Genomic DNA, 27,126 nt, shown 5'->3' with positions numbered 1-27,126 from the left:
TGTAAAATCCCACAACTACTAAAATTTTAGTGTATACAAACATGTACATCCCAGAGATTTTTCTTTATTTTTTGTAGAGGTGAGGTCTCACTACATTTCCCAGGCTGATCTTGAACTCCTGGCCTCAAGGGGTCCTCTTGGCCTCCCAAAGTACTGGGATCACAGGCATAAGCTACCACGCCCACACAGCTAGAGATTTCTCTGCATACATTTATACATGTAGATATTTTCCATATCCATATATATATACATGTGGATATTTACATTTATCCATATGTTTTGTATATTGTACATTCTCTTCTGCAGCTTTTTTAAAACTTATTTTGGAGAGCTTTCCAAAATATTAATAAAAGTAGATCATTTTAATCCATTACATATATTATACAACATATAGATCCATGTTCCATTGAACCGAAGCCCTACTGCTGGGTTTCTAAACAGTCTTAGGCAGGTATCCCCAAACTTTTTACATAGGGGGCCAGTTCACTGTCCCTCAGACCGTTGGGGGGCCGCCACATACTGTGCTCCTCTCACTGACCACCAATGAAAGAGGTGCCCCTTCCTGAAGTGCGGCAGGGGGCCGGATAAATGGCCTCAGGGGGCTGCATGCGGCCCGCGGGCCATAGTTTGGGGATGCCTGGTCTTAGGTTTTTCATTATTACAAATTATATGCATTGAATATCAATAGAGTTGAATGAAAATTGAATAAGACAATCAATATAAAGTCCTCCACAGAGTACTTGGCATGTAACAAGCACTCTTTCAATGTTGGTAGTGATTTTTGAAAAATATTTTGTCGTGGCTGAGCACAGTGGCCGATGCCTGTAATCCCACCACTTTGGGAGGTTAAGGAGGGTGGATTACTTGAGGTCAGGAGTTTGAGATCAGCCTGGCCTACAAGGTGAAACCCCATCTCTACTAAAAATACAAATTTAGCCGAGCATGATGGCAGGCACCTTAAATCCCAGCTATAGGAGGCTGAGGCAGGAGAATCACTTGAACTCAGAAAGCGGAGGTTGCAATGAGTCCAGATCATGCCACCACACTCCAGCCTGGGCAACAGAGCTAGACTCCAGCTCATAAAATATAAAATAAAATAAAAATAAATAAATAATAAAATAAAATAAAGTGTCCTGTGTAAAGGTTGAATTTACATTCCCAACAGCAGGGTAAAAGGGACTGATTTCCCTAAATCTTTGCCAATTCTTTTAATTTTTGCCTTTTGTGCTTCTTCTATGAATGGTCTGTTCATGTTCTTTGACAGTTCTCCTAATGGATTCCTCATGCTTTTTAATTTTTAATTTCCGTATTAGGGATATCAATCCTTCATCATAGGAATAACAAGTACTTTTTCTTTTCCTTAAAAACAATTAACTTATGACTTACCTCCAGTTCCTAGGACCTTCAGAAGTTCAAAATTTTCTATCCCCACCTTCTCTGCATGTCCTGTCAAATTAGCTAAAAGAAAAAAAAGAGAGAGAGAAAAAGAAAGCAATTAGGGTCAGCAAGAGAAGAAGGTTCCTGGGGGCTTCTCGGGTACTATCATGCTCCATTTCCTGACTTGAGTCATTAACCAGGGTTTGCTTCACATTATTTGTTAAACAGTACAGCATATTTTACAATAAATTTCTGTATGTTATACATGACAATAAAACTTTTTTTTTGAATTTAGGAACTATATATGTCATTTGTACCAAAGATTAACATAAATTAAAGTGTTCTCTACTGACCAATATACTCCAAAAATAAATAAAAATTCTAACATATAGATAGATACACAGTGGGAAAAAAACTGGATGGATTGAGAAGATGTATTAATTTATTCAACAAACATTTACTGAGTATCTATTAATGCCATCCCCAGGTTCTAGACTGGGTGGTAGTTCCATTTCTGCCACTAAATAGTCGGACACAATTTAGCATGCATTCGTCACTTGAATACTCTATGTCTCCATTACTACATCTCTGAAATGAAAGTGTTGGTCTCAATGAACTCTAAGGATCCCTGTCAGCTCTAAAATTCTAGGACTATGTTTAAAAACATAAACTCTTCTAAAATGTATTGTCTTGAATAAATAAAATTAGAGTATCTTATAAATAACCATTTTCCATAACATATTCCACTGAATTCTAGTCCTATCCTACGAAGTGTTAATAGGTGTTATGTTTGGGGGAGACGTGGGGAGCAGAGTGCTTTGGTAGAACAAATGTAGAAATGCCCGGCTTAAAGGTAAACGATTTCTTTACCGCTGGACCTTACAGATCCTGTATTATGAAATACGCACACAGATAAGCAAGACTAAGATACTGTATTTGTCAATGTATTTAACCACAAAATTATGTGAACTAGTACTCTGTAGAAGTGGTTAAGAATGGCTTGATCCAAATCCTAGTTATGTCACTTAAAAGCCAGTGACAGGTAGTATGACTCCGTCAGGCCGGAACCATGGCAGTAACCAAGAAGCTCTTACAGATGGACCTGTACCGGCTGCTAGGCATTGAGGAGAAGGTGGTGGACAAAGAGGTGAAGAAGGCATATAGACAATAGGCCCTCCCCTGCCACCCAGACAAAAATCCAGATAATCCCAGAGCAGCTGAACTCTCCAGGCCCAGGAGAGTGAGGAGGAGGAGGAAAGCTGGAGCACCAGGACACTAGAGCAAGAGAACGAACCCCTGAGAGAAGAGGGTTGCCGGCAGCTGGAGGAACAGCAGAGGCTGACCCAGGAGCAGATACAGGAGCATGACCAGAGATTGAGAGGAAAGACAGAAAATACTGAAGGCCAAGGAATCCCCAAACTAAAGCTAAAATGGAAGTGCAAGAAGGAGGATGAGTCAAAAGGTGCTCCAAAGACATCCTTCTACGGCTTTTGCAAAAAAGTATGGTGAGGTTCTCAACCTAGTGCTTTTCAGTAAGAAGGCAGGCACTGCTGTAGTAGAGTTCGCGACCGTCAAGGCTGTGGAGCTGGCTATCCAGAATGAAGTTGGCCTGGTGGATAACCCTCTGAAGATTTCCTGGTTGGAGGGACAGCCCCAGAGCACCGTGGGCCACCCGGGACTGTCAAAGGGCTCAGTGCTGTCGCAGAGGGTCGAGAGCCTCGTCGTGATGCGCATGCGCCACGCCACCAAGCTGCAACAGCTGATTGCAGATATGCAGCCAGAGGGGCCTCCCACGTAGCCCCGGGGTTCCAGCCCCCCACCCCCCGCCCCCAGCCCTTTTCTTCAACGTCACCAATAAAAGTTTAAAAAAAAAAAAAAAAGGTGACATTGAACAAATAACTTGTCTGTGTCTCAGATCCCAATAATGTAAAATGGATCCTCAAAGCATACTGATATCTGCAATTTGCTTTGAAATGCATTTTTAAAAATAAATTTATAAATAAATATAGCTATGAACAGATACATCAAAAGCAAATACAACAAAATATTAATTATAGAATCTAGGTAGTAAATATAAGGGTATTCAATATACAATTCTTTCAAATTCTCTGTATATTAGAAAATGGCAATTATAAAATGACAGAAAACAAAATAATATCTACCCCATAGAATTTAATGAGGATTAAATAAGGTAAATTTATACAGAGCTTGCTGTGCACCAATAAGCAGTATTATAAGTGTTTGTAAATAAATGAGTGTTTTGGGACTACAATTTGAAAAAAATAAAACTAAGAACTTCTAGAATTGAAAGTTTTGGGGTATAAATAATTTGTGTCTTTCCAAAGTTTAAACTCATAATTTGAAATTCTTTAAACCTGTGGTCAAAAATATGTAAAATTTACTATCTTCACCATTTTTAAGCATATGGTATTGTTAACCACACATACATTGTTTTACAACAGATCTTTAGAACCTTTTCATCCTTCAAAATAAACTATATCCAATGAACTACTCCCTTTTTACTACTTCTCTCAGCCCTGAGAATCACCATTCTATTTTCTGTTTTTAAGAGTTTTACGGATGGGCGTGGTAGCTCACGCTTGTAATCTCAGCACTTTGGGAGGCCAGAGGCTGAGGCGGGCAGATCACAAGGTCAGAAGTTCGAGACCAGCCTGTCCAATATGGTGAAACTCCATTTCTACTAAAAAAAAAACTAATACAAAAATACAAAAATTAGCCAGGCATGGTGGCGCACACCTGTAGTACCAGCTACTCAGGAGGCTGAGGCAGGAGAATCGCTTGAGCCCAGGAGGTAGAGGCTACAGTAAAGGATTATGCCATGCATTCCAGCCTGGGCGACAGAGTGAGACTCTTGTCTCAAAAAAAAAAAAAGCTAAACAAAACAAATTAAAAGAGTTTTACTATTAACGTATGATTTTATAGTAGGAATAAATCAATGTACATGGATGGCCCAGCCTAGAGTTCACATTGGCATCAATATAGATCTAAAATGAACACCAAAAACATAGGTAGTATTTTTAAATAAACACATAATAGCTTATCTTTCTCTAATATGTCAAGTAGATTACATAAAAAGCCAAACTCAAAAGAGATAACCATTTAAAAAATAATGATCTGGCTTTCTTCTAATGTTAAATTCTATTATTTTATTATGTAAAAAAGATAATTACTCCTGGTTCTTACTATTAGGACTCATTTTTTATTTACTGAGAAACGTACAAGCCCAGCTTTCCAAAAGCATTGTTCATATACTAGATTATATCTATATTTATATTTGCCTTATATTTATATATTACTTACCTATATTTGCTGCTACACTAAGAAGATAAGGAATTATTTGTTGATACACATTAACTTTCATAGGAAATTAAAATAGGTTATAAATTAATTAGTTTCTTTTGCAAAATATACTACCCAGGAAGCCCTAGTCATTCACAAAGATCATTCAGATGATCTGTGAAGACTGTTTTTGTTCATAATCTACTACCTTTATTATTTTGTTTCTAACATAAATTAACACTTTGCCTGCTACAGGAGCTCAAGCCTCCTATCCCCAGGGCTCAAGAGGAAGGGTATCAGTGCCTTCTCTACTCAGGGTAGAAGGTGTCCAGGTGATGAGAAGCAGCTCAAGGTATGTTATCTTTGGTTCCTGCTCTCATTAGTTTAGCAGCTAAGAGTTTTGTTTACTCTTTGTATTGCTTTTCCACCCATACTCTTCCCAGGCGGCTAGTAGGTAAGGCAGAGCTTGGAAGAGGTTCTTCTCTCTCCCATACCTCAAGTTCTAGGCCTTAGGAAAAGTAAAGAATGCTGGTTTTGAAAAGAGCTTAGCCCTGGGCTTATGAAGAAAAACCACTCTCTTCCATCTCAAGTTTCTGCTAGAGTTTAGATTGCTTGCAATTTTCTTGCTTAGGAACGGCAAGATTCCAGTAAACAATCTTAAGAGATATCTGCGTAGGGCAATGGAACAAGTAATCTTTAAGCAGGTCCATGTGGTCCAGCCCAGCTCACCAAGGTCAAGGTTTCAGTTTGGGTTATAGAACTAAAGATCAAGTGTCAAGATATGTTAAGTTTATGAATAATATTGAGAAATGTTAAGTTTATGAATATTGATGAATGCTGAATGTATAATAAAATATATTGTTTGCTAGGAAGAACAATGTCAAGGAAAACCTAGCCGCCCCTCCCAAGTAGGAAACTACTTGGGGCATTCCAAAGTGGCAGGACAATGTATAAATATCATAAACCGGTTAAAACAATTCTTTAAGATATCTGACCCTGCCCCCCTGGCTCCCTCGTGGAGAATATTAAATTTGTCTGTGATCAGTGATAAGCGGGCACCAGCTGCCTACTTGGCATATTTTGTGTTAAGAGAAAATACCAAACATCTGTTTGTTAATAATGATCACCTGTTCAGAGAGAATAAATGCATGGGTTAGAGTCTGCTTGAGGCTTTCAGGCTGGAATGCTGTCAGCTCCTAAGGCTCTCCACTCAGAAGGCTGCTGGTCCCCCAGATAGACCCACTTTGCTGTTCTGTCTGGGTGTCTGCCTCTCAGTTCCTTCAGCACTGCCTGGGTGGGGTCTCTATGGCCAAACTGGCTCTCAATAATCAAGCTTGCCATCATGTACTCCTTTATTTTGTCTTCACTTTCTTTTTTCTTTTTTTTTGTCTTCACTTTCTTAATCTCACCTGGGACCCATGCAGTTGAAACTATGATAAGGTAAGATACAGAAATCTTAATCCTTAAAATAGTCCTCGAAGTTATTGTCTGAGATTGTCAGATAACATTCTGTTGGTTCTTGTCGTTGTTCAAAGGAAAAATTAGCTGAAGACATTTAAGCACCAAAAATCCACAGGTATTGATTGACTTACGACCTATGCAACTTATGACCATTCGACTTTATGACCACAATTGCTAGCCACAACTGCTCAGCGTCTGGCAGCGCAAATGTTGCCCAGCTGGGCGTACGACAGTGTGGACCAGCTTCCGGCAGCACTACCATCTCCACGTGTACCATTTCAACTGTTATCCCAGACTCGATACAGCAATTTGTGTTTTGTACATGTTTATATATTTTGATATGTTCTGCAATTGGGAAAATGTTTCCTATGGTATTTTTTATACCTGTATTTTGTAATTTTTTATGTTTTGCAAATATTAAACCAGTTGTACTGGTAATGCAGTGTTTTACTTAAACCTGATGAATGTAAAAATAAGAAACAAAATAGTGTAGAGATGATACAAATGGCATAAAATGAACAAAGAAAATTATCATATATAACAATAATGAAAGAAAATTATGATAAAATATGACTTAAAGATTTTTATAACATCATTTCACAGTACGGTACATATAGCCTACTCAACTTAACGACCAAATCATGTTACGACCGGTCTGTCGGAACCAATCATGGTCGTAAGTCGAGCACGAGCTGTATAGTTAACGTATTTTTAAGTTTTACTAATGTACAATTTACATACAATAAAATTTACTTAAATGGACAGTTTGATGAATTTTGGTAATTGTATATAGTCACAATGCCACCACCACAAGCATGATATACAACAGTTCCATCACCCCAAAAAGTTTCCGTTCCATCACCCTGAAAAGTTTCTCAATGTCCTTTTGAAGCCAATCACTTCCAGGGTAACTAATAATCTAATTCCAGTCATTACACTTTTAACTTTTCTAGAATTTCATATAAATGAAATCATATTAATATGTAGTTTTCTGGCTTTCAATTTCATTTACTTAGCCTATGGTCTTTGAGTTTCATCCAGGTTTTTAAGAGTCTACTATTCTTCACCTGAATCACCATAGTGTGGACTGCACTTAGCCTTAACTTCAACTGCCCTCATAAATTATTCTAAAAGAGTAAAATAAAAAGTTTAAAGGTGATATGATATAGGCCCATCTCAGAGCTCTTGAACTTAATAACCACATGATTCTTTTTTTGTTTTGTTTTGCCCCTCTTCCTGACTCTGAATCTTTTCCATTACATTTATTAGGCAAAGTAAATAAACACATATGAAAGCAAATCAGTAGTAAGCGCTATCATATTTAGGCATGGGGGAGTATTTGTCCATTACAAAGATTTTTTTTTTTACTGTGTTAATGATAAACACAGAAGAGGAAATGGAAAATATCATACTATATAGAATCCTAAGTAATTAAAAAACACATATTCAAGCATGTGAGTCTAGATGTCTAAATAGTTTTCATCCTGTGCTATTATTTTGTCATTATGACTAAAGATTTTGTGCATGAAAGTCTAAAAATAAATTACATTTCTCTTAATTGTTAACCTAAGAACAAGAGCTCTTGTTCTTACAATAATATTAACAGTATTAGAACAAGACTTAAAATATTTTCACATTTTATCTCACCCTAAGGGTGATATAAAACATCAACCAATTGCAGAAATCTGCATGTGTGAGTCACTCACATGCTTTAGTAAAGTCCAAAATATGCTTCTCAGATGATGTGGAGCTACCCGCATGCCTAGGACCAGACTGTACGAGAAACAGGCCTGGTAGAATTGTATGTACATTGTCTTTCTTCATACTCAAAAGGAGATGCTACTTTTTTGTGCTTGTAGGAGAAAAAGGACTTTTGCTCCTTTTTCTATGCCAGGTATATCTTTTCCCAACTCCCTTTCTAGTTCTCTCCAAAGGTAAGAAAGGTGAATAATTCATTTATTCAAGAGTGCAAAACACCTAATGGGCACGATTAATAGGTAGACTCACTGTGTTGAAAGATCAGCCTCCACACAAGGTCTCTTTGGTTTTTTGCCTCAAATTTCTTGTGTGGCCTGACAGACTGGCCATTCTCTTGCACTTCTCCCTTCAACATACATGGCAGTTAGCTAAGCAGATTCAGGGGTTCTCCTGGGACCTGTTGCTACGCTCTGAATGTTTGTATCCTTCAAAATTCACGTTAAAATCCTAATCGCCAATGTGGTGGGATTTAGAGATGGGGCCTTTGGGAGGTAATTATGTCATGAGGGTGAAACCTTCATGATGGGATTAGTGCCCTGTAAGACAGGAGAGTCTGCACAACTCTTATTAAATTTGTACTGTGATTCCCACTAGCTACTTGTGCCTTGCAGACGGATCACTCATGATTCCTGAGGGAAAAAGGTCCTGGGAGAGCAGGGTTTAGGCATTTCTGGATATCTGACTATAATAGAATAGTGGAATCAAAACCTTACCTTCAGCCTCTAAATCCTAACTGAGAAAAAGATTAACTCCTTCCCATAGAAAGAATGCCTATGAAAACTTTTCAAAAATATACAAAACAACAAAAAGTATCAACAAACTAAAAACTCAGAATAGAGCTAATCAACTGGTAGACAGTAGTATGACCATATCAGTTGTTTGTTTCTGGTGTCTATTCTGATGCTCACGTGAGTTGTTAAATGTTAGTAAATTTGGACTAAACCAGTATTTTAAATCTTTTCAAGGTCTACTTCAGGTTTATCTCTATTGTATCGGCTTAAACTGTGCTCCTCTCCAAAAGCACTTAAGATTTTTTTTTATATCAATGCCTTAAGTTTAATCATCTAGGGAAAAAGAGGTGTAAACAGTTTTAATGCTTTAACCAATTTTTCCATAAATTTTGTGAAATCCCCTCATATGTACCTTTTCACATTCCCATTAACAGTGCATAAGGATTCCAATTTCTCCACATTCAGTCCATACTTATATTTTCTGTTTTTTTGGTAGTAGCCATCCTAGTAGATATGAGGCGGCAATTGACGTAATTTTTAAAACAGTAAACTTATGGATAAAAGGAAAATTGCCTTTTCCTTCAGATTTAAGTAACTTTGTTGTTGTTTTCTTTATAAAATAATCCAGGTTCCCACGCTGGCTAACACAGTGAAACCCAATCTGTACTAAAAATAAAAAATAAAAAAAAAATTAGCCAGGCATGGTGGTATGCACCTGTAGTCCCAGCTACTTGGGAGGCTGAGGCAGAAGAATTGCTTGAACCGGAGAGGTGGAGGTTGTATGAGACAAGACCATGCCATTGCACTCCAGCCTGGGCGACAGAGTGAGACTCCATCTCAAAAATAATAATAATAATAATCCAGGTTCACTGTTTTTTGAAAAAGTAGGTCTAAAGCAGACCTTGAAAATCTCCCATAATCCCAACACCCAAAGGTAACTATTGTTAACCCTTGTCACAGTCTACCAGGATTTCAGCCACAAACCTGATTGATAAATGGCTTCTTAACTTTCTAAGCAATTCTATTATAAGTGTAATTTGTATAATAATTTTTTAAGTTGTGAGATGTTTAACTTGGAACTTCCCACTCCTATGCAGGAAAACGATAAGTAAAAATGCATTTTGCACTCTGTTGCCATAGTTTCAGCTAAGCTGCACAAATGTAATTGCACAGAGCATGTGCTGAAATCATTTGATTAGATCCAATGATTCACTTATGTTAAAGGCTTAATTTAAAAGCACTTTTGCAATTAAGGTAGCAATAAAGAGAACAATAATGCTTTTGAAGCCACTTCAAATACATTTCTCAGTATATGACTAAGGCATTCATATGCCAGACTATATTCAATGAATTAATCATTTCTTAAACTTGAAATAAGATATGAGAAATGTAATTTAATAAACAGGCCTGTAGAGTCTGTGGACATGAAGGAGAATATCATCGCGTGAAGCCGGTTAGAAAAGCTCATTGAGAATATAGGTCCCCATTTACTAAACATTCAAGAGTGCCTACTAAAGGCCAGTGTTCTGGCCTATGTGTTAAATCTTTAGCCAAGAAGTATAGGATTTGTAGTAGCAAAAAAATGAGAGGATGGTTGGAGAATTCTGGACTGGAAGAACAGCTGGAGCAAAGATATAAGTAGAAATAACTATGTTCCTAGGAGACAATAATAAAAGGACTGTTCTAACTAGCTGCAATAAGTTTATGTGGGAAAAACATAAAATAGGTTAAGTGAAACCAGCTGACGCAAAACCTGGACTGCCAAACTAACTAGTTTTAATTGAATCCATAATAATGGCTCTTGACTTGATAAAAGTAATGTTTTAGAAAAATTCTTCTGGTAGAAGTATACAAAATGCATAGAAGCAAGGAAAAATGATTGCTAAAAAATGATGAGGTTTTGCAGTAAACGAGGTGTGTACTAAGAGGGTCTGGTCTGAGTAAAAACTAGAATGAAGAAGAAAGAGTAAACCCAAGAATCACTGTAATGCTCAGTTAACAAACATCCAATGAATACCTGCCTTGGGTGTTGAAACTACAAAAGGCACAGGACAGGGTCCTCAATTTCAAAGATAAATTAATTCTTCTGTTCAATTATTTCCCTATTGGCCCCTGCTATGGTCTGAATGTTTCTCTCCAAAAATCATATGTTGAAATCTAATCCCCAATGTGTTGACATTAAGAAGTGGGGCTATTGGGAAGTGATTAGTCACTAAGGCAGAGTCCTCATGGATGGGATTAGTACCTTTAAAAAGAGGCTTGAGCGAGCCTGCTGGCCCCTTCCACCATGTGAGGACACAGCTAGAAAGCACCACCTATGAAGCAGAGAGCCCTCACCAGACACTGAACCTCCTGGTGCCTAGAAGTGTCAAAACTAAATTTCTATTGTTTATAAATTACCTAGTTCAAGGTTGTTGGGCTTTTTCTTTCAATAGAGACGAGGTCTCACTATGTTGTCCAAGCTGGTTTCAAACGCCTGCCTCATGCAATCCTCCCACCTTGGCGTCTCAAAATACTGGAATTACAGGCATGAGCCACCACACCTGGCCTTGTCTAACGTATTTTACTATTGTAGCCTGAACAGACTAAGACAGCTCTATATCTAAAGCATAAGAAATGCAAGTCTAGTGAATGGTAGTGTTACCAACAGAATAAGGAAGTCAAAAGGGGAAGTTTTTTTGGTTTCAACATTGATTTTGGAGTAACAGCAGAAAAATCCCAAGAGCTGTCATGTAGGCAGCTCTAGACAAGGAACTAAAGTTCTGCAGAGACATCATGCACAGAGTTGTTAGGAGAAAGGCAATGGCTAAAGCTTTAAGACGAATGCCCTTCAAGAGACCACACGAAAGGAAAGGCAAGTCTAGATGATTACGTAGAGCTATGAAGCAAGAAGAAAAAGAGCCAGAGAAGTGCTTCAACTGTGTATGGAATTCAAAGAAAGACAGCACATCAAAAAAGAAGTATCAATGCAGTCAAATGCAGCAAGAAGGTGTAAGTGCATGAAGACTGAGACACTCTAATTTGACTAGGTCAACAGTGATATTTTTAAAGAACCATTAATAAGGGGAAAATGAGAGCAAAAGCCAGGTTTCAAAAGTGTAATGAAGAAAGTAAATTTCTAATAATTTGTTTACTAAATTTTTTTAAGTTTACTAAACTTTACTAAATGTTTTAAAGTTTAAAAGGAGATTTTTTTTTTAAATAAAACAAATAGTCAAAATAGAAGAAAGATGCATTTTCTACATAATGACCTGCCCTGACCTATCATGACAGGACTGTTAAACAAGATAGTCACCACAAATGACCCCCTTTGAACTATACAGTCAAACAGCATTGGCTGGACTCTGCATTCAGGCCATAAGCTGGGGAGCTAGAAAATCTGACCCAGGATAAAAACAACAAGCTAGCTCCAAGAACCATGAGTTTTACAAGGAGATTTCATAGAGCCATAATATCCTGGATCATCAAATTGTTCAATAACATTGCAACCCAAGTCACATCTAACCTTTTAAGGATGTTTTGAAACCCCTAATGTCAATGTCAAAATGGGCATCTAACGGCCCACAATAAAAACCCAAGCCCCGGCCTAACCAAGTATAAGAACAGAAAAGCTTGAGCCTAAAATTTACACAAGAAGGTTACACCATAAGGGTGTGGATGGAAAAACAAAACAGTAACACTTCTGTTCAAGGAATGAGGTGTAATGAAAAGGAACAGAGAGAAAATGGGAAAGAATCATATGAAACTTTTTTCCAACTTAAGGCAGATGAGAGAGAAGACCTGTGGGCAAAGGGGATATAGGAAAGGCTAAAAAGTAGAGATGGGAAGCGTAGTTCCTAAGGGAGCAGGTTCGTCAGGCAGTGATAAATAATGCGATCCAGGGCAGAAGGGACTCAAGAGTTCAAGAATAGATAGAAGAATATGTTAAGGTGTCGAGAGCGGGGGGGGGGGGACAAAACTCAGGCTTTCTAAATGACACAAATGGTTTCTGAGGGAAGTACCAGAGAAGCAGTACTTCTCTGAATCAAGAGTAGAATGCCTGAGCAGTCAGCTTGGTTAAAATACACCTCAGGGGATGAAATGAGATCTATGCAAAGTCACCTTATGAAATACAAATCACTGTATGCAGAGTAGAACTTGAACTTTCCTAATTAAAAGAACAAAATGTCTAAAAGAATGGACCACAAAAGATAGACTGGACAAAATGAAAACTAAAAAACAGAATTCCAAATTGGGCAATGTGTTTCTAACATTATCCATGGGACCTAACCTGTCAATTCAAACATCAGGTTCCCTACCATGAAAATTGCTCTATCATGCTCCCAAGCCTTAATGTCTTTAGCTATTATAACATTTGACCAATTCCAGGCCGGGTGCTGTGGTGCATGCCTGTAATCCCAACACTTTGGGAGGCCGAGGCAGGCAGATCACAAAGCCAAGAGATGGAAACCATCCTGGCCAACATGATGAAACCCTGTCTCTACTAAAAATAAGAAAATTAGCTGGGCGTGGTGGCAGGTACCTGTAGTCCCAGCTACTTGGGAGGCTGAGGCAGGAGAATTGTTTGAACACGGGAGGCAGAGGTTGCAGTGAGCCGAGATTTCACCACTGCACTCCAGCCTGGTGACAGAGTAAGACTGTCTCAAAAAAAAAAAAAAAAAAAAATGACCAATTTCTTTTTCCTAAATCCCTTCTCGCCATGGAAAGGTATCATTTGAGTCCTTCCATCCTTTGCTTGTAACTACAGCTGTAAGCACATAGTCAAAACATGAAGAGAAAACACACATAGCATAATGATCCAGTGTTGAATGAATCCTAACTGCCACTATCAAGGCACATTTAATTAACAGCAATATATACATAACACTGCAGTAAGTAAACTATGACCTACTCAATTATTTTTCTATTTTTTTATTTCAGAAAAAAAAGGAGAACAATTATAAAAAGCAACACTGTGATATTTAGTTGTGAATGCAATAGGAAGGATGGAAATTTATAGCTTGTTGCAGCTAAACTGAAATAAGCCACCGTCTACTTTAAATGATCTACAGAATAATCAATTTCTAAAACTTAAATTTTATTCAAAACCTTGTCCAATTTTCAGTTAGTTGACAATTTTTTTTTCTCTTTGAGACATTAGTTCATCAATTAAAATTTTAAAAGAGGGGAAAAAAGCCTAATATGTTAATAAGAAAGTTCCTATTTTTGGTAAAGAAAGGAGTTTCAGTCCTAGCCCTTATTCCCTATTCCTCAATAAACAGTTTCATTTTCTCCTTTCCAACACCTTCGGTATTAATGAAATCTCAGTATTAACCTTTAATTTTCAAGTTCTGGTACGAATAAGATCATGACATTGTATTGCACATATTTTCGTCTTTTTGAAACTGTTCCCATATTATGAGTTATGACAAAGTCTCCAGGGGAAAAATAACTGTGTATGGTAGGTAATCCCATCTTCTGAACACTAGCTACTCTCATTTTTGTATGCTGAATTCCAGTCTCATCTTGTTGTATGCATACCCTAGTTGTTACGTTGGGCTCACCAGCCCCTTATAATCTACATTCAATACTCAATCTGCAGTGCCATGGCCTCTGCGAGTCAAAAGCCTCCCCTGTCTGCCAAGATTTCCCTCAATTACTGGAAGAGCTGACCTCAAAACTCAGAGCTGCTTGGTCATCATCGCTTTTGTGCACTGCATCTATCCAGTGAGGACACAGCTCACCAACTTCTACACAAGATAAACAAAAACCAAACATGTTCAAAAAGCATTCCTTAGCATACCAGACTTCAGTGAAAACTTCTGAAGCTAGGCAGAAGAGTGATACACCAGGCAATAATGAAAACAACGCCCTCAAAAGGAGCTGGAGAAAGGAACCTTCTTTATCTGTCTTTCCATCATCCAACCTTGAGGAAGGGAAACTTTCTCTTACCTATCCCTGACCTTACATAACTTTTAACTTTTCTGACTTTTCTTTTCTCTCTCCTCTTCCCTATTAGGAATAAGACCAGCAAATCCATCCTCTTGTTTGCTCCACTTCTGACCTCTCAGACCCTGTGAACATCCATTCTCACAAGACTCCCTATCCTTAAGTGAGCCTGATGTCAAGGCAATGTCCCCCGTGTAATTCCCTCCATATAAGGAATTCTAGGGTCCAATGATGCCATAATACATTTTCTCCTTCCCTATTTCCCGGGTTTCATGTAGTCACCAGACTCTACATGTAAGCCACAGTCTATTAATTGAACAAACATCTTGAATGCTTACTTATATCCAATATCGTACAAAGCACTGACAAAAGGAAAAGACACACTTTCTGACCCCAAGCAGCTCAGGGTCCAGAGGGGACTTAGGCAGGTGAACAAGTCCAAGGAACAAGCATTATTAGAGAGGAATGAGGTAGACAGTACCAGAAGGGCATAAGAGAGCATCTCAGCCCATCTGAAGGTTTGGAGAAGTTAGGCAGTTAAGGAACAGCAGAGTAGAAAGAAAGCTGTGAGTAGGAAGGGAAAGCATACAGAAAAGCACCAAAACAACAGAGAACATGACATGTCTGAGAATCTGCAATTAGTGCAGACAGGCAGATGCATGGGAAGGAAAAGGAAAAAAGGCACTGCGAGACACCAGTCAGGAACCAGCTCATGAAAGAATCTGTGCTTGAGCTGAAACATTAGTATTTTATTTCTTCCCATCTAAAAGCAAAGGAGAGGCAATAAAAGATGTTAAGCAGAAGATGATCAGGTCTGTGTCTTAGAAAGACCAGATGCAGCAGCAGTGTGGAAAACAAACTAGAAAGGAATTGAGATGGAAAACTGCGAAGCCAATGCATAGGTTGATACAACAGTAAGGCCAAAAATCATAAAGGCTACACTAAGCCACTGAAAGTAGGGAAAGGGAGGAAAAAGTAAATTCCTTAATATGTATTCACTAATTCTACTGAGTACAGACAGAAACATTGGAAAGTACTAAAATTATTATATTCTGAATAGTTACAGTGCAATCATTACAGTGCATTCAAGTTCACAATGATAATCCAAAATGACCAGATCAACTATCCAAACGTTGCACATGAACTGTTAGCATCTGTTAAAACGCATAAAACTATACTCCAAAAAGAGTGAACTTCATTGCATGCAAATTATAACTCAAAAGAAAAAATTAGGGCTATCAAGTAAACAACATGAACATATTATGAAAACACAAGTATTTTAAAGAAATTTTCAGACTAAATTAGGATTTTCTTAATGTTTATTTGGTTATGATTTTGCACGCATGTTATTTACTTATCAAAATTAATCCTTACTTATTAAACTTATTTTTTAACCATGATATAAAGCTCCTGAGACTTGTTTTTCTAAATACACACATTTTTGATACATCTTACACTACATCATCTAAAAAAAATTCTCATTTTTATAAAAAACATTAATGTACAATTGTTAATGTTTCAAGTTTTTATGTCTTTGCTTTAGTAATGTGATTTAACAGGACATTACTATTTCATATGCAGCTTTGTGTGTTTATATTTGATGACAATAAACTTTATAAAATGTTTTAAAAGTATATGAAATATCTATGGGATTTCCAAATGAAGATGGCCAATGGAGAGTAAACAATTTTAGTGTAGTCAAATTATTTGAAAATTTACTATTATTACAAAACACACAGTTTTGCTTAAGAGAATGGTTAATTCAAATACTTCATTTCTTGGCCATGACATATGTCTGAACTTAATACACACAAAAATGTAAAGAAAAAGATTTAGGGAGCAACAGAAAAAATCCAAAGGATTGCACAGAGGTTTTTAAGACTTACTTTCAAAAGCTAGTTCCCTCAGTGTTAGTTTATAAATCATTAACTATTTGTCAGACACGCCGGAGATAATCATGCCTGGAACCTGAATCTAGATATATAAGGAACAGATACATTCTATCTACACTCGGAACAGCATTCCTTATCCTCAAATTAAGGTATACCTTTATTTACAAGACAAGTCTTGCTTCAGTATTTTGGCAAGCAAAAATTAGATAACTTGTGAATGATAAAAAAATTAAGCCATTACAGCAAGGCAAACATTCTAGCTTCCAAAGTGCTACCAAATTTGTATGATGATGTTTTGAATTACACTTTTCATAAAAGATACAGTTTCTTATAGTCCAAAGTAATATTTCTAAGGATAAGATTTCAATTTAAGATGTAAGATGTAAGAAAACATAGCAGTACTTTGGTTCCTCCTAAGTCATAACCTCATTTTTCCACTGCAGTTCTATTGTCACTTCTACACGTAATTCTACTGTGAGAAAGTACTTTATCAACACCTTTTCCTTTTTCTGTTTTCCAGACTACATACTGCTAACAGTGCCAATTTGGTTTCTATTAGCACATAAATGTGGCAGCCCTACATCAAATAACAGTTTGTAATAATTTGTTCTTACAGCAATAAACTTCCATATGACTACAGTCAACTCATTTTTCAAGAATAATCCTACTTTTTAAAAAAATGCTAATTTAAATCACAGTGAACTACACAATCTAATGCTATGAAAACTGGTAACAAAAGAAACTAGATTCATCTTGTCTTGTCCCAGCCTTCAGCTTTCCTTTCTTACCTCATTTTAACTGTTTAATCAATCACCACTGTTCCCCAACCCCAATCCTGAATTTAGGAGAAAAAAGTCCAGGGGTGCTATGGAAGGACTTAGATGCACTAGAGAGCTAGAGCAATGTGCACCCCAATGGTGTCCCCTCCTGCTCTCATTTCAAACATGAAGTGTGTAACCCATTTCCCTGAAACCAAGTTAGGCAATTAATCATGGGTATCAGCACAATTATGTTGTCTAAGAAAGTCAGATATTTAGTGCCTTTAAACACAATTACAGTGCTCACTGGTCAACTATTTTTTTTTTTCTTTTCTTTAGAGATGTGGTCTTACTACATTACCCACACTGGCCTTGAACTCCTGGGCTCAAGAGATCCTCCTGCCTCAGTCTTCCAAGTGGCCAATTAATTTTTTTACATTTTATTTTTAAATGATTTAAAATCTAAAGTTGCCAAAGTAATAGACAACTCTCATATTCATAATCCTTTTGCTTATTCAAAATAACCCTTTGTTCATAATCACCAATTTTTAAAATTCTGTCATATTTTTCTATCTTATTCATATTCATACATACTACTTATTTTTTTGGTTCTAGGGTTCCCAGATATTTAGTCAAACATTATGCTGTGTGTTTCTACGAGGTTTTTTGGATGGGATCAGTAATTAAATCCGTGGACTTTAAGTAGACTGCCCTTGATAAAGTGAGGCATGCACAGCAATATTCCACCATTAAATGAAAGTGGTATACACTCGGTTCTTCACTTTGCTTGAAGGAAAAATGACCAGACATCAGATTACATATCAATGTATGGGCTATCACCAACAGTTTGGTTGGATGGTCAGAGACTCAGAAGGAACAAAACTGGAAAATAAATGAAAGTGTAAGGAAGAGGTATGTGGCTAGTGCTTTCTAAACGGGCAAAAAACCTGAAGGTATTTGTATTTTCCTATGTCAACGCCCACCAAAGGATGACCTCAGCAGAGAAGGATATTAATAATCAAGTAGATAGGAAGATCAGTTCTATGGATACCACCCAGTCTCTTTCCCACCTGTCATCCTATCTACTGTCATCACCCAGTGGGCTCATGAACAAAGTGGCCAGGGTAGCAGAGATGGTTACACGTGGGCTTAGCAACATGGACTTCTACTCACCAAGGCTGATCTGGCTACAGCTGATGCCAAGTGCCAATCTGCAAGCAGCAGAGATCAATACTGGGTCTCAATATGGAATCACTGCCAAGAATAATGAGCCAAGCTACCATGCCAGGTTGATAACACTGTACTGCTTATATCATGGAAGGGGCAGTGTTTTGTTCTTGCTGTAATAGACACTTACTCTGAATGTAGATTTGCCTTCCCTGCACACACTATTTCTGCCAAAACTACCATCCATGGTATTACAAAATGCCGTATTCACTGTCATGGTATTCCACATAGCATTGCCTATAATCAAGCAGCTAACTTCACAGCAAATGAAGTGTGGCAATGGGCCCACACTCACGGAATCACTGGTCTTGCCATGTTCTCCACCATCCTGAAGCAACTGGCTTGATGGAATGGCCGGCCTCTGGAAGACTCGGGAACAGAACCAGATGGATGCCAATTCTTTGCAGGGCTGTGGCAACATTCTCCAAGAAGCTGTACATGCTCTGAATCAGCAGCCAATAAATGTGCCACTTCTCCCATAGCCAAAGTTAATGGATTCAGGAATCAAGGGGTGGCAATGTGAGTGGCACCACTCATTATTAACCCTAGTAGCCCACTAGCAAAATATATGCTTCCCATTCCCACAACTTTATACTCTGCTGACATAGAAGTCTTAGTTCCAAAGGCAAGTTGTTTCCACCAGGAGCAGAACTGGAAGTTAAGACTGCCACATGGCCACTTTGGGCTCTTCATGCCTTTGAATCACCAGACAAAGAAACAAGTTACAGTGTTGGCTCAGATGCCTGATCTTGGATTGCTACTCCACAATAAAGGTAAGGGGAGTACACCTAAAATACACATGATCTCCTTTAGATATCTTTTAGTACTACCATGCCTTGTGATTAAAGTCAATGGAAAACTACAACAACCCAATGGCCCAGGCAGCACTACTAATGGCCCAGACTCTTCAGGAATAAAGGTTTGGGTCACCTCCCAGGTAAACAACCACAAACATCTCAGGTGCTGGCTGAAGGCAAAGGCATACAGAATGAGTAATGGAAGGAGGTAATTATAAATACCAGCTAGGACACAGCAATGGGGACTATGATTGCCATGAGTATTTCCTTATTTTGTTTAAAAGTATTTGTGTCTATAAATTAATATATGTACTAATCAGGTATTTGTTCTCTACTGTGATGGTTAATAGCAGGTGTCAACTTGATTGGATTGAAGGCTGCCTAGATAGCTGGTAATGTATTGATTCTGGATATATCTGTGAGGGTGTTGCCAGAAGAGATTGACATTTGAGTCAGTGGACTGAAAGAGGAAGACCCACCCTCAGTGTGGGTGGGCACCACCATCCAATTGGCTGCCAATGTGGCTAGAGCTGACTTGCTGGCATAAACTGACTTGCTGAACCTTCTGGCTTTCACCTTTCTCCCGTGCTGGATACTTCCTTCTGTTCCACCTGCCCTTGCACATCAAGACTCCGGGTTCTTTGGCCTTTGGACTCTTGGACTTACACCAGGGGTTTGCCAGGGGCTCCCAGGCCTTTGGCCATAGACTAAAGGCTGCATAGTCGGCTTCCCTGCTTTTGAGGCATCTGGACTTGGACTGAGCTACTACTGGCTTCTTTCTTTCCCATCTTGCAAGATGGCCTATCGTGGGACTTTGCCTTGTGATACTGTGTGCCCAATTCTTTCTAATCAACTCCCTATTATATATATACATATAGCCTATTAGTTCTGTACCTCTGGAGAACCCTGACTTATAATACATCTACCCTCTCTTTTCCCCTGAACACGTAACCTAAGATATATTACTTGATATCATAGCATACAAATGACAAGATGTCAAGGAGAAGAATAAACATTATCCAAAGGTTTTGCATCCTCTTCTAGGGAAAGGGTCAGTGCAGTTTTGGTTGTACATGGGATAGCTGTTACCATGTTAGGCAGATTTATGACCGTGTTGTTATTTTATTATTTTTTTTCCCTGCCTCCCTCCAACTCCCGTGTTGTTATTTTATTTGGAAATTAAGCATGGCCTAAGGAGACATGTATGGGTACTGAGTTGAAAAGGGGTGGACTTGTGATAGTGAATTTTATGTGTCAACTTGACTGGGCCATGAAGTGCCAGATATTTGGTCAAACAATACTATCCTGGGTGTTTCTGTGGGAACATTGTTGGATGAGATTAACACTTAAATCAGTGGACTCTGAGTAAAGCAGATTACCCTCCATAATGTGGGTGAGCTTCATCCAATCAGTTGAAGGCATGAATAAAACAAAAAGACTGTCCTCTCCTGAGCAAGAAAGAATTCTTCAACACAGTCTTCAGACTTCATATGCAACACTGGCGCTTCCTGATTATATGGTAGACTGTCTCCAGACTCAAATGGGAACACTGACTTTCCTGGGTTTCCACTCTGCCTGGCCACCATGCAGACTTTGGACCTGCCAGTCTCCATAACCACAAAGCCAATTCCTTACAATAAATCTTTTTATATTTATACACACACACATAGTCCTTGACTTACAATGATTCTATTTACAGTTTTTTTTTTACTTCATGACAGTGCAAAAGTAATACACATACCGTAGAAACTGTACTTCTCTCACAATGGTAGGCAGTAGCGCTAAGCCACAGCTCCCACTCAGCCAGACATTTTCAACTTAGGATATTTTCAACTTGTAATGGTGTTACCGGAACATAACCTCATTGTAAGTCAAGTAGAATCTGTACATACAGTCATGCATCACTTACCAACAGAGATATGGTCTGAGAAATGCATCATTAAGCAACTTCCTCATTGTATGAACATCACAGAGTGTGCTTACACAAACTAGATGGTACAGATGGTACAGCCTACTACATACCTAGACTAGTTGATCTAGCCTATTGCTCCTGCGCTACAACCATGTAGAGCATGTGACTGTATGGAATACTGTAGGCAACTGGAGCACAATGGCAAGGATTTGTCTAACTAAACACATCTAAACATAGAAAAGGTACAGTAACAATACCGAATTCCTTCGTTGACTGCTATACAACAATGGTCCCATCAGATTATAATATGGTATTGTTACTGTACCTTTTGATGAAGGTACATTTTGATGAAGAACAGCATATTTTTCAGGGCCTAAAATGTGTCCCTATGGATTGCTTATTGCAAAGGGAGAATTAGTATAAAATCCAGTATATAATCACATACTGCATTTATTTTGTCATGTATCTTAGGTCTGAAAGTTTCTCAATTTCTGTCTTTAAGGACTGACTTTGCTGAAGAATACTGTTTTTTGTTTGGCACTTCTTCATGATTCGGGTTATGCATGTTCAATACTTCAGTGATGTGTGCTTCACAGGGTATCACAACCAGAAGCATAAAATGTCAGTCTGTCCCTCATTAATGACATTAGATTTGAACACCCAGTTAAGGTGATGTCCAGTTTATTCAAAGTATAGGTACTAATTCTCCCTTTGCAATAAGCAATCCATAGGGATACATTTTAGGGCCATGAAAAATATGTTGTTGTTGTTCATCAAAATGTCCTACCTAGATTTAGCATTCACTGATGATTCTTGCCTGAACTAATCCTTACTATAATGGTTACAATGGAGTAATTTTCTGACTCTTCCACTTCTTCCAAGTTTATCAGTCAACACTGCACCATAGGGAAGCCAGCCCTCCCTTATTCCCACTTAGATAACTACCTATCTATTGGACTACTCATGAATCACTATTTTTTTTTTCAATGCTTTACCACTCATTCTTGGTCAGGTGCAATGACTCACATCTGAAATCCCAGCACTTTGGGAGGATGAAGCAGGAGGACTGCTTGAGCCCAGGAGTTCAAGACCAGCCTGGGCAACATCGTAAGACCCAACTCTATTTCAATTTTAAAAATAGGCCAGGTGTGGTGGCCCATGACTGTAATCCCAGCACTTTGGGAGGCCAAGGCAGGCAGATCACTTGAGGTCAGAAGTTCGAGACCAGCCTGGCCAACACGGTAAAACCCGTCTCTAATTTTAAAAATACAAAAAAAATTATCTGGGTGTGGTGGCACATGCCTCTACCTAGCATAATCCCAGCTACTTGGGAGGTTGAGGCAGGAGAATAGCTTGAACCTAGGAGACAGAGGTTGCAGGGAGCTGAGATCACACCACTGCACTCCAGCCTGGGCAACACAGCAAGACTCTTTCAAAAAAAAAAAAGTTTAAAAAAAAAAACTCATTCTTTTCCCTAATCATTTTAATGCACAACCTGTCCCAGACTTGGGTCAGTGGAAGCACTTTTTCAAAAGCTGCTCTGTGTCCTGACATGCCCCCTTTCTTTATTTTTCTTTTTTTCTCTCTCTTTTTTGTTTTTGAGAACTACATTTGTTCTCTTACAAGTAGCCTTGGTTCCTTTTAATGGGAAATGATACTAGAAACCAAGATCTGGGCATCAGCTATGCTCCTTGCTACTCAGGTACCTCGCCTTCTAGGGTCTTTCACGAACAGAGCTAGGATGTCTATATATAGATCATACATTTATGCATATTTAGGTCTTTTACATACATTTAAATCTGCTGTACACATATTTATGCCATACATAAACTTATATTGTATACATATGTGCTATGCACGTTTCAAAATACTATAAGGAATACCTTATTCAGTTGACTTGTAATGATTTGCTTATAATTTTCCTCATTCAGAAAATTATTTGAATATGAAATTGACTTTAAACTTGTTTACTGATTTAAGACATCCCAAATGAACCAATAAGCATATAGCCAACTTACCCAGAACAAGTAAGAATATGATGTACAAGAGTAATGATCAAACTGAATGGTGAAACCCAAATATTATCATGAGGATCCAATGCAATGTAATGTCCATGTCTCTACCTAGCATAAAAACCTGGTCTGTTACCCATCACTAAACCACTTATCAAACAACCTGTGCGCTCACTTCCCTGTGTTTTTCCAATAAATATTAGAGTGGCAGCAACTAGAGGACACTTAGTGGCAGTTAAAGCAGAAGAAAAGGTTAAGCATCTAAGAATTTGGGTCCTATATCCCTGGCCTACCACATTTTTAGACTGGAAATAAATGCTTGAATTTGAAAATGTTTACATGGTTTGCATGGTTTCTGATTGTTTCTGTGTGTTACATCTCAAGGAACTAGATGTTTGCTATGACTTCAAGTGAAATTGAAATTCAAACTAAAATCAAGTATGCACATGTTCTTATGCTCTATGCATATTTACATAATTGCAAATATATATTCAATATAATTTAAAATTTGTGTACTACTCTTCTATCTATGGGCCCCCATCCTTGTTCCTTGGTATCAGCTCTACAAATAAAGATATTAAGTGCTCACCATCAGGTCATTTCCTCAGTCTGTTTGGATGCAATTCATTGTCTAATAGATCCTCCAGGAGACTACCAGTCTACGATATTCTCTGAGTTCTTGAGTGCTTAAACTTTTTTTTTCTTTTCTTTTTTTTTTTTTTTTTTTGAGACAGAGTCTCGCCCTGTAGCCCAGGCTGGAGTGCAGAGGCACGATCTCGGCTTACTTCAACCTCTTCCTCCTGGGTTCAAGCGATTCTCCTGCCTCAGCCTCCCAAGCAGCTGGGACTACAGAAGTGCACCACCATGCCCAGCTAATTTTTGTATTTTTAGTAGAGATGGAGTTTTTCCATGTTGGCCAGGCTGACCTTGAACTCCTTACCTCATGATCCACCTGCCTTAGCCTCCCAAAGTGCTGGGATTACAGGCATGAGCCACTGGGTCCTGCCTCAAACTTTTTTTACAGCCTTAATCTTAAAGGCACTTAGTTAGATGTAACTCTTGCTTTGTACTTTCTTTCCTTAAGTTTCTTTTTTCTTTTTTGAGACGGAGTTTCACTCTTGTTACCCAGGCTGGAGTGCAATGGCACGATCTCGGCTCACCGCAACCTCCACCTCCTGGGTTCAAGCAATTCTCCTGCCTCAGCCTCCTGAGTAGCTGGGATTACAGGCACGCGCCACCATGCCCAGCTAATTTTTTGTATTTTTAGTAGAGACGGGGTTTCACCATGGTGACCAGGATGGTCTCGAACTCTTGACCTCGTGATCCACCCGCCTCGGCCTCCCAAAGTGCTAGGATTACAGGCGTGAGCCACCGAAGTTTCTTTTAAAAAAAAAAAAAAAAAAAAAAATGTTGCTCCAGTGCTGCCTTGCCTTATATGCTACTTTTGAGAAGTCAGATGCCAACCTAATTATCCTTCCATTTATAATTTATCTTTTTGCCTTAAGTCCTGAGGATTTTTTCTTCTTCTTCTTCTTTTTTAAAGATGGGGTTTCACCATGTTGGTCAGGCTGGTCTTGAACTCCTGACCTCAGGTGATCCACCCGCCTTGACCTCCAAAGTCCTGAGGATTTTTTTAAATGTTAAAAATTCTAATAATATTACTCTATATTGAAGTCTAATAGTTTTAATAGGATATATTTCAGAGCTGTTCACTATGGGAACTGATCATTGTATCATTATCAATTTTCCCCCAGCACCTAGTAAGCCATTTCAATATGTATACTCAAGTCTTCTTTTATTTTCAGAACTACATTTGTGCAATAATTTTTCTTCTTTAAGGACTCCAGTTGTACATCTGTTACATCTTCTTTGCCTGTTCTCCATTTCAGCCACTTTTTCTCTGACATTTTTTCTTTCTGTATTTAATTTTTTTAAGTTCCCCTACTTTTCTTCAATGCCCCTATTAAATTTGTATTTAAATCTATTCTTCCTTGGGGGATCTTGTAAATATATTCACCATTTCTAATAAGATTCTGTCTTTTCCTTTTTCCCCAGAATCCATGGTCATTTTATTTCCTCCCTTTTCTTGTCCATTTCTTTCTTAATTTTTAATACCTGACTCCAGGTGTTATATTTTTCTTTTCATATTATCTAATGCTTGTCTCAGGACATTTATTCAGTTTGGAGTACTGTATTCCTGTTTTTCTTCTACATAATGGTTGGATTTGGAGGAATATTTTTATTTGCATTTTCTGATTTCTTTTTACAGTGGTTTTGTGGTATTTTTTTTTTCCTCTTTCTAGGCATTTAGTACACAGCATTCTAAGTATAAAAGGTCACTAACAGTTTAATGAGGTTCACTTTGTTTAATGAATGATAGAGAAAAACTGGTGTATAATTTTTCCTGTTTCTGCAAAATGTACAATTTCTCTTTCTCTTCACTGGTCACATCTCCAATGTGCCAACCCCTTTTCTATTTATGTGATTCCCCTCTAGAAGCAAGGCTTCTTTGAGGCTGCCCCTTCTGGTTCTGCTCAATTTAATGCCCTTTTCCTTAGCCAGAGGTGTAAACTAACAAGTCCCAGGCCAGAGTTGTGTATTTTGGCACATATTGTTGACAACTTCTCTTTCTGAGAATGACTTTTGCATGTGGTTTGTCTAAGGTTTGGGGGCCTCTCTCCTTTTTTTTTTTTTTTTTATATTTTAAGACCAAGTCTTGCTCTGTCACCGAGGCTGGAGTGCAGTGGTACGATCTTGGCTCACTGCAATGGTTGTCTCCTGGGTTCAAGTGATTCTCCTGCCTCGGCTTCCTGAATAGCTGGGACTACAGGCACGTACCACCACACCAGGTTAATTTTTTTTTTTTTTTAGATAGACTCTGACTCCATTGCTCAGGCTAGAGTGCAGTGGCACAATCTCAGCACATTGCAACCTCCGCCTCCAGGGTCCCAGCAATTCTCCTGCCTCAGCCTCCCAAGTAGCTGGGACTATAGGCACACATCACCACACCCAGCTAATTTTTTTTATTTTTAGCAGAGATAGGGTTTCACCTTGTTGGTCAGGCTGGTCTCAAACTCCTGACCTCAGATGATCCACCCACCACCTCAGCCTCCCAAAGTGCTGGGATTATAGGCATGAGCCACTGCACCTGGCCACTAATTTTTGTATTTGTTAATAGAGATGGGGTTTTGGCATGTTGGCCAGGCTTGCCTTAACTGCAACCTCAGATGATCTCCTGCCTCAGCCTCCCAAAGTGCTGGGATTACAGGTGTGAGCCACCATGCCCAGTCTTCTTTTTTTCATAGAGTCTCTTAAGTCTCCCCTTCCCCACTACGCCATACCCAACAAAACTACTGCGGCAAGAGCCCTATGTAATCAATATCTTTTTCTCTTAAAAAAAAAAAAAAAAGATGGATTAATATATATAATTTCAACCTTTATTTTAGATTCAGGGGGTACATGTGCAGGTTTGTTATATGGGTTATACAGTGAAATGCTGAGATTTGGGATACAAATGATTCCAGCACACAGGTAGTGACCGTAGTGCCCAATACGTATTTTTTCAGCCTTTTCTCCCTTCTTTTTCTCCCTCTTCTAGTAGTCCTCAGTATCTACTGTTCCTACCTCTATATTCCTGTGTATCAATGTTTACCTCCCACTTATACATAAGAACATGTGATTCAGTTTTCTGTTCCCGAATTAAATTCACTTAGGATAATGGCCTCTAGCTACATCCATGTTGCTGCAAAGGACATAATTTTGTTATTTTTTTATAGCTGCATAATATTCCATGGTGTATATGTACCACATTTTAATTTTGTTCTCTGTTGCCTGAAATTTTTTGTTCTCACTCTGTTGCCCAGGTTGAAGTGCAGTGGCATGACCACAGGTCACTGCAGCCTGTATCTCCCAGGCTCAAGTGATCCTCTCACCTCAGCTTCCCTGGGAGCTGGGACAATAGGTGTATACCACC

At 38.4% G+C, this 27,126-nt stretch overlaps 1 protein-coding gene and 1 pseudogene across 2 annotated transcripts in view; one reads left to right on the top strand and one right to left on the bottom strand.

The window, feature by feature from the left end:
- Positions 1-27,126, bottom strand: part of RPS6KA5 (ribosomal protein S6 kinase A5) — a 192,020-nt gene that overhangs the window by 132,294 nt on the left and 32,600 nt on the right. For both annotated transcript variants that reach the window (XM_074393472.1, XM_003939861.4), the window contains exon 2: positions 1,387-1,458. In XM_074393472.1, the coding sequence (XP_074249573.1) occupies positions 1,387-1,458 (72 nt within the window). The remainder of the gene's footprint in view (positions 1-1,386; positions 1,459-27,126) is intronic.
- Positions 2,447-3,175, top strand: LOC104653192 (dnaJ homolog subfamily C member 17 pseudogene; annotated as a pseudogene).

Source organism: Saimiri boliviensis, chromosome 2, assembly GCF_048565385.1.
Source record: "Saimiri boliviensis isolate mSaiBol1 chromosome 2, mSaiBol1.pri, whole genome shotgun sequence".
NCBI classification, from domain to species: Eukaryota; Metazoa; Chordata; class Mammalia; order Primates; family Cebidae; genus Saimiri; species Saimiri boliviensis.
This window is presented reverse-complemented; position numbering and strand designations above follow the sequence as displayed.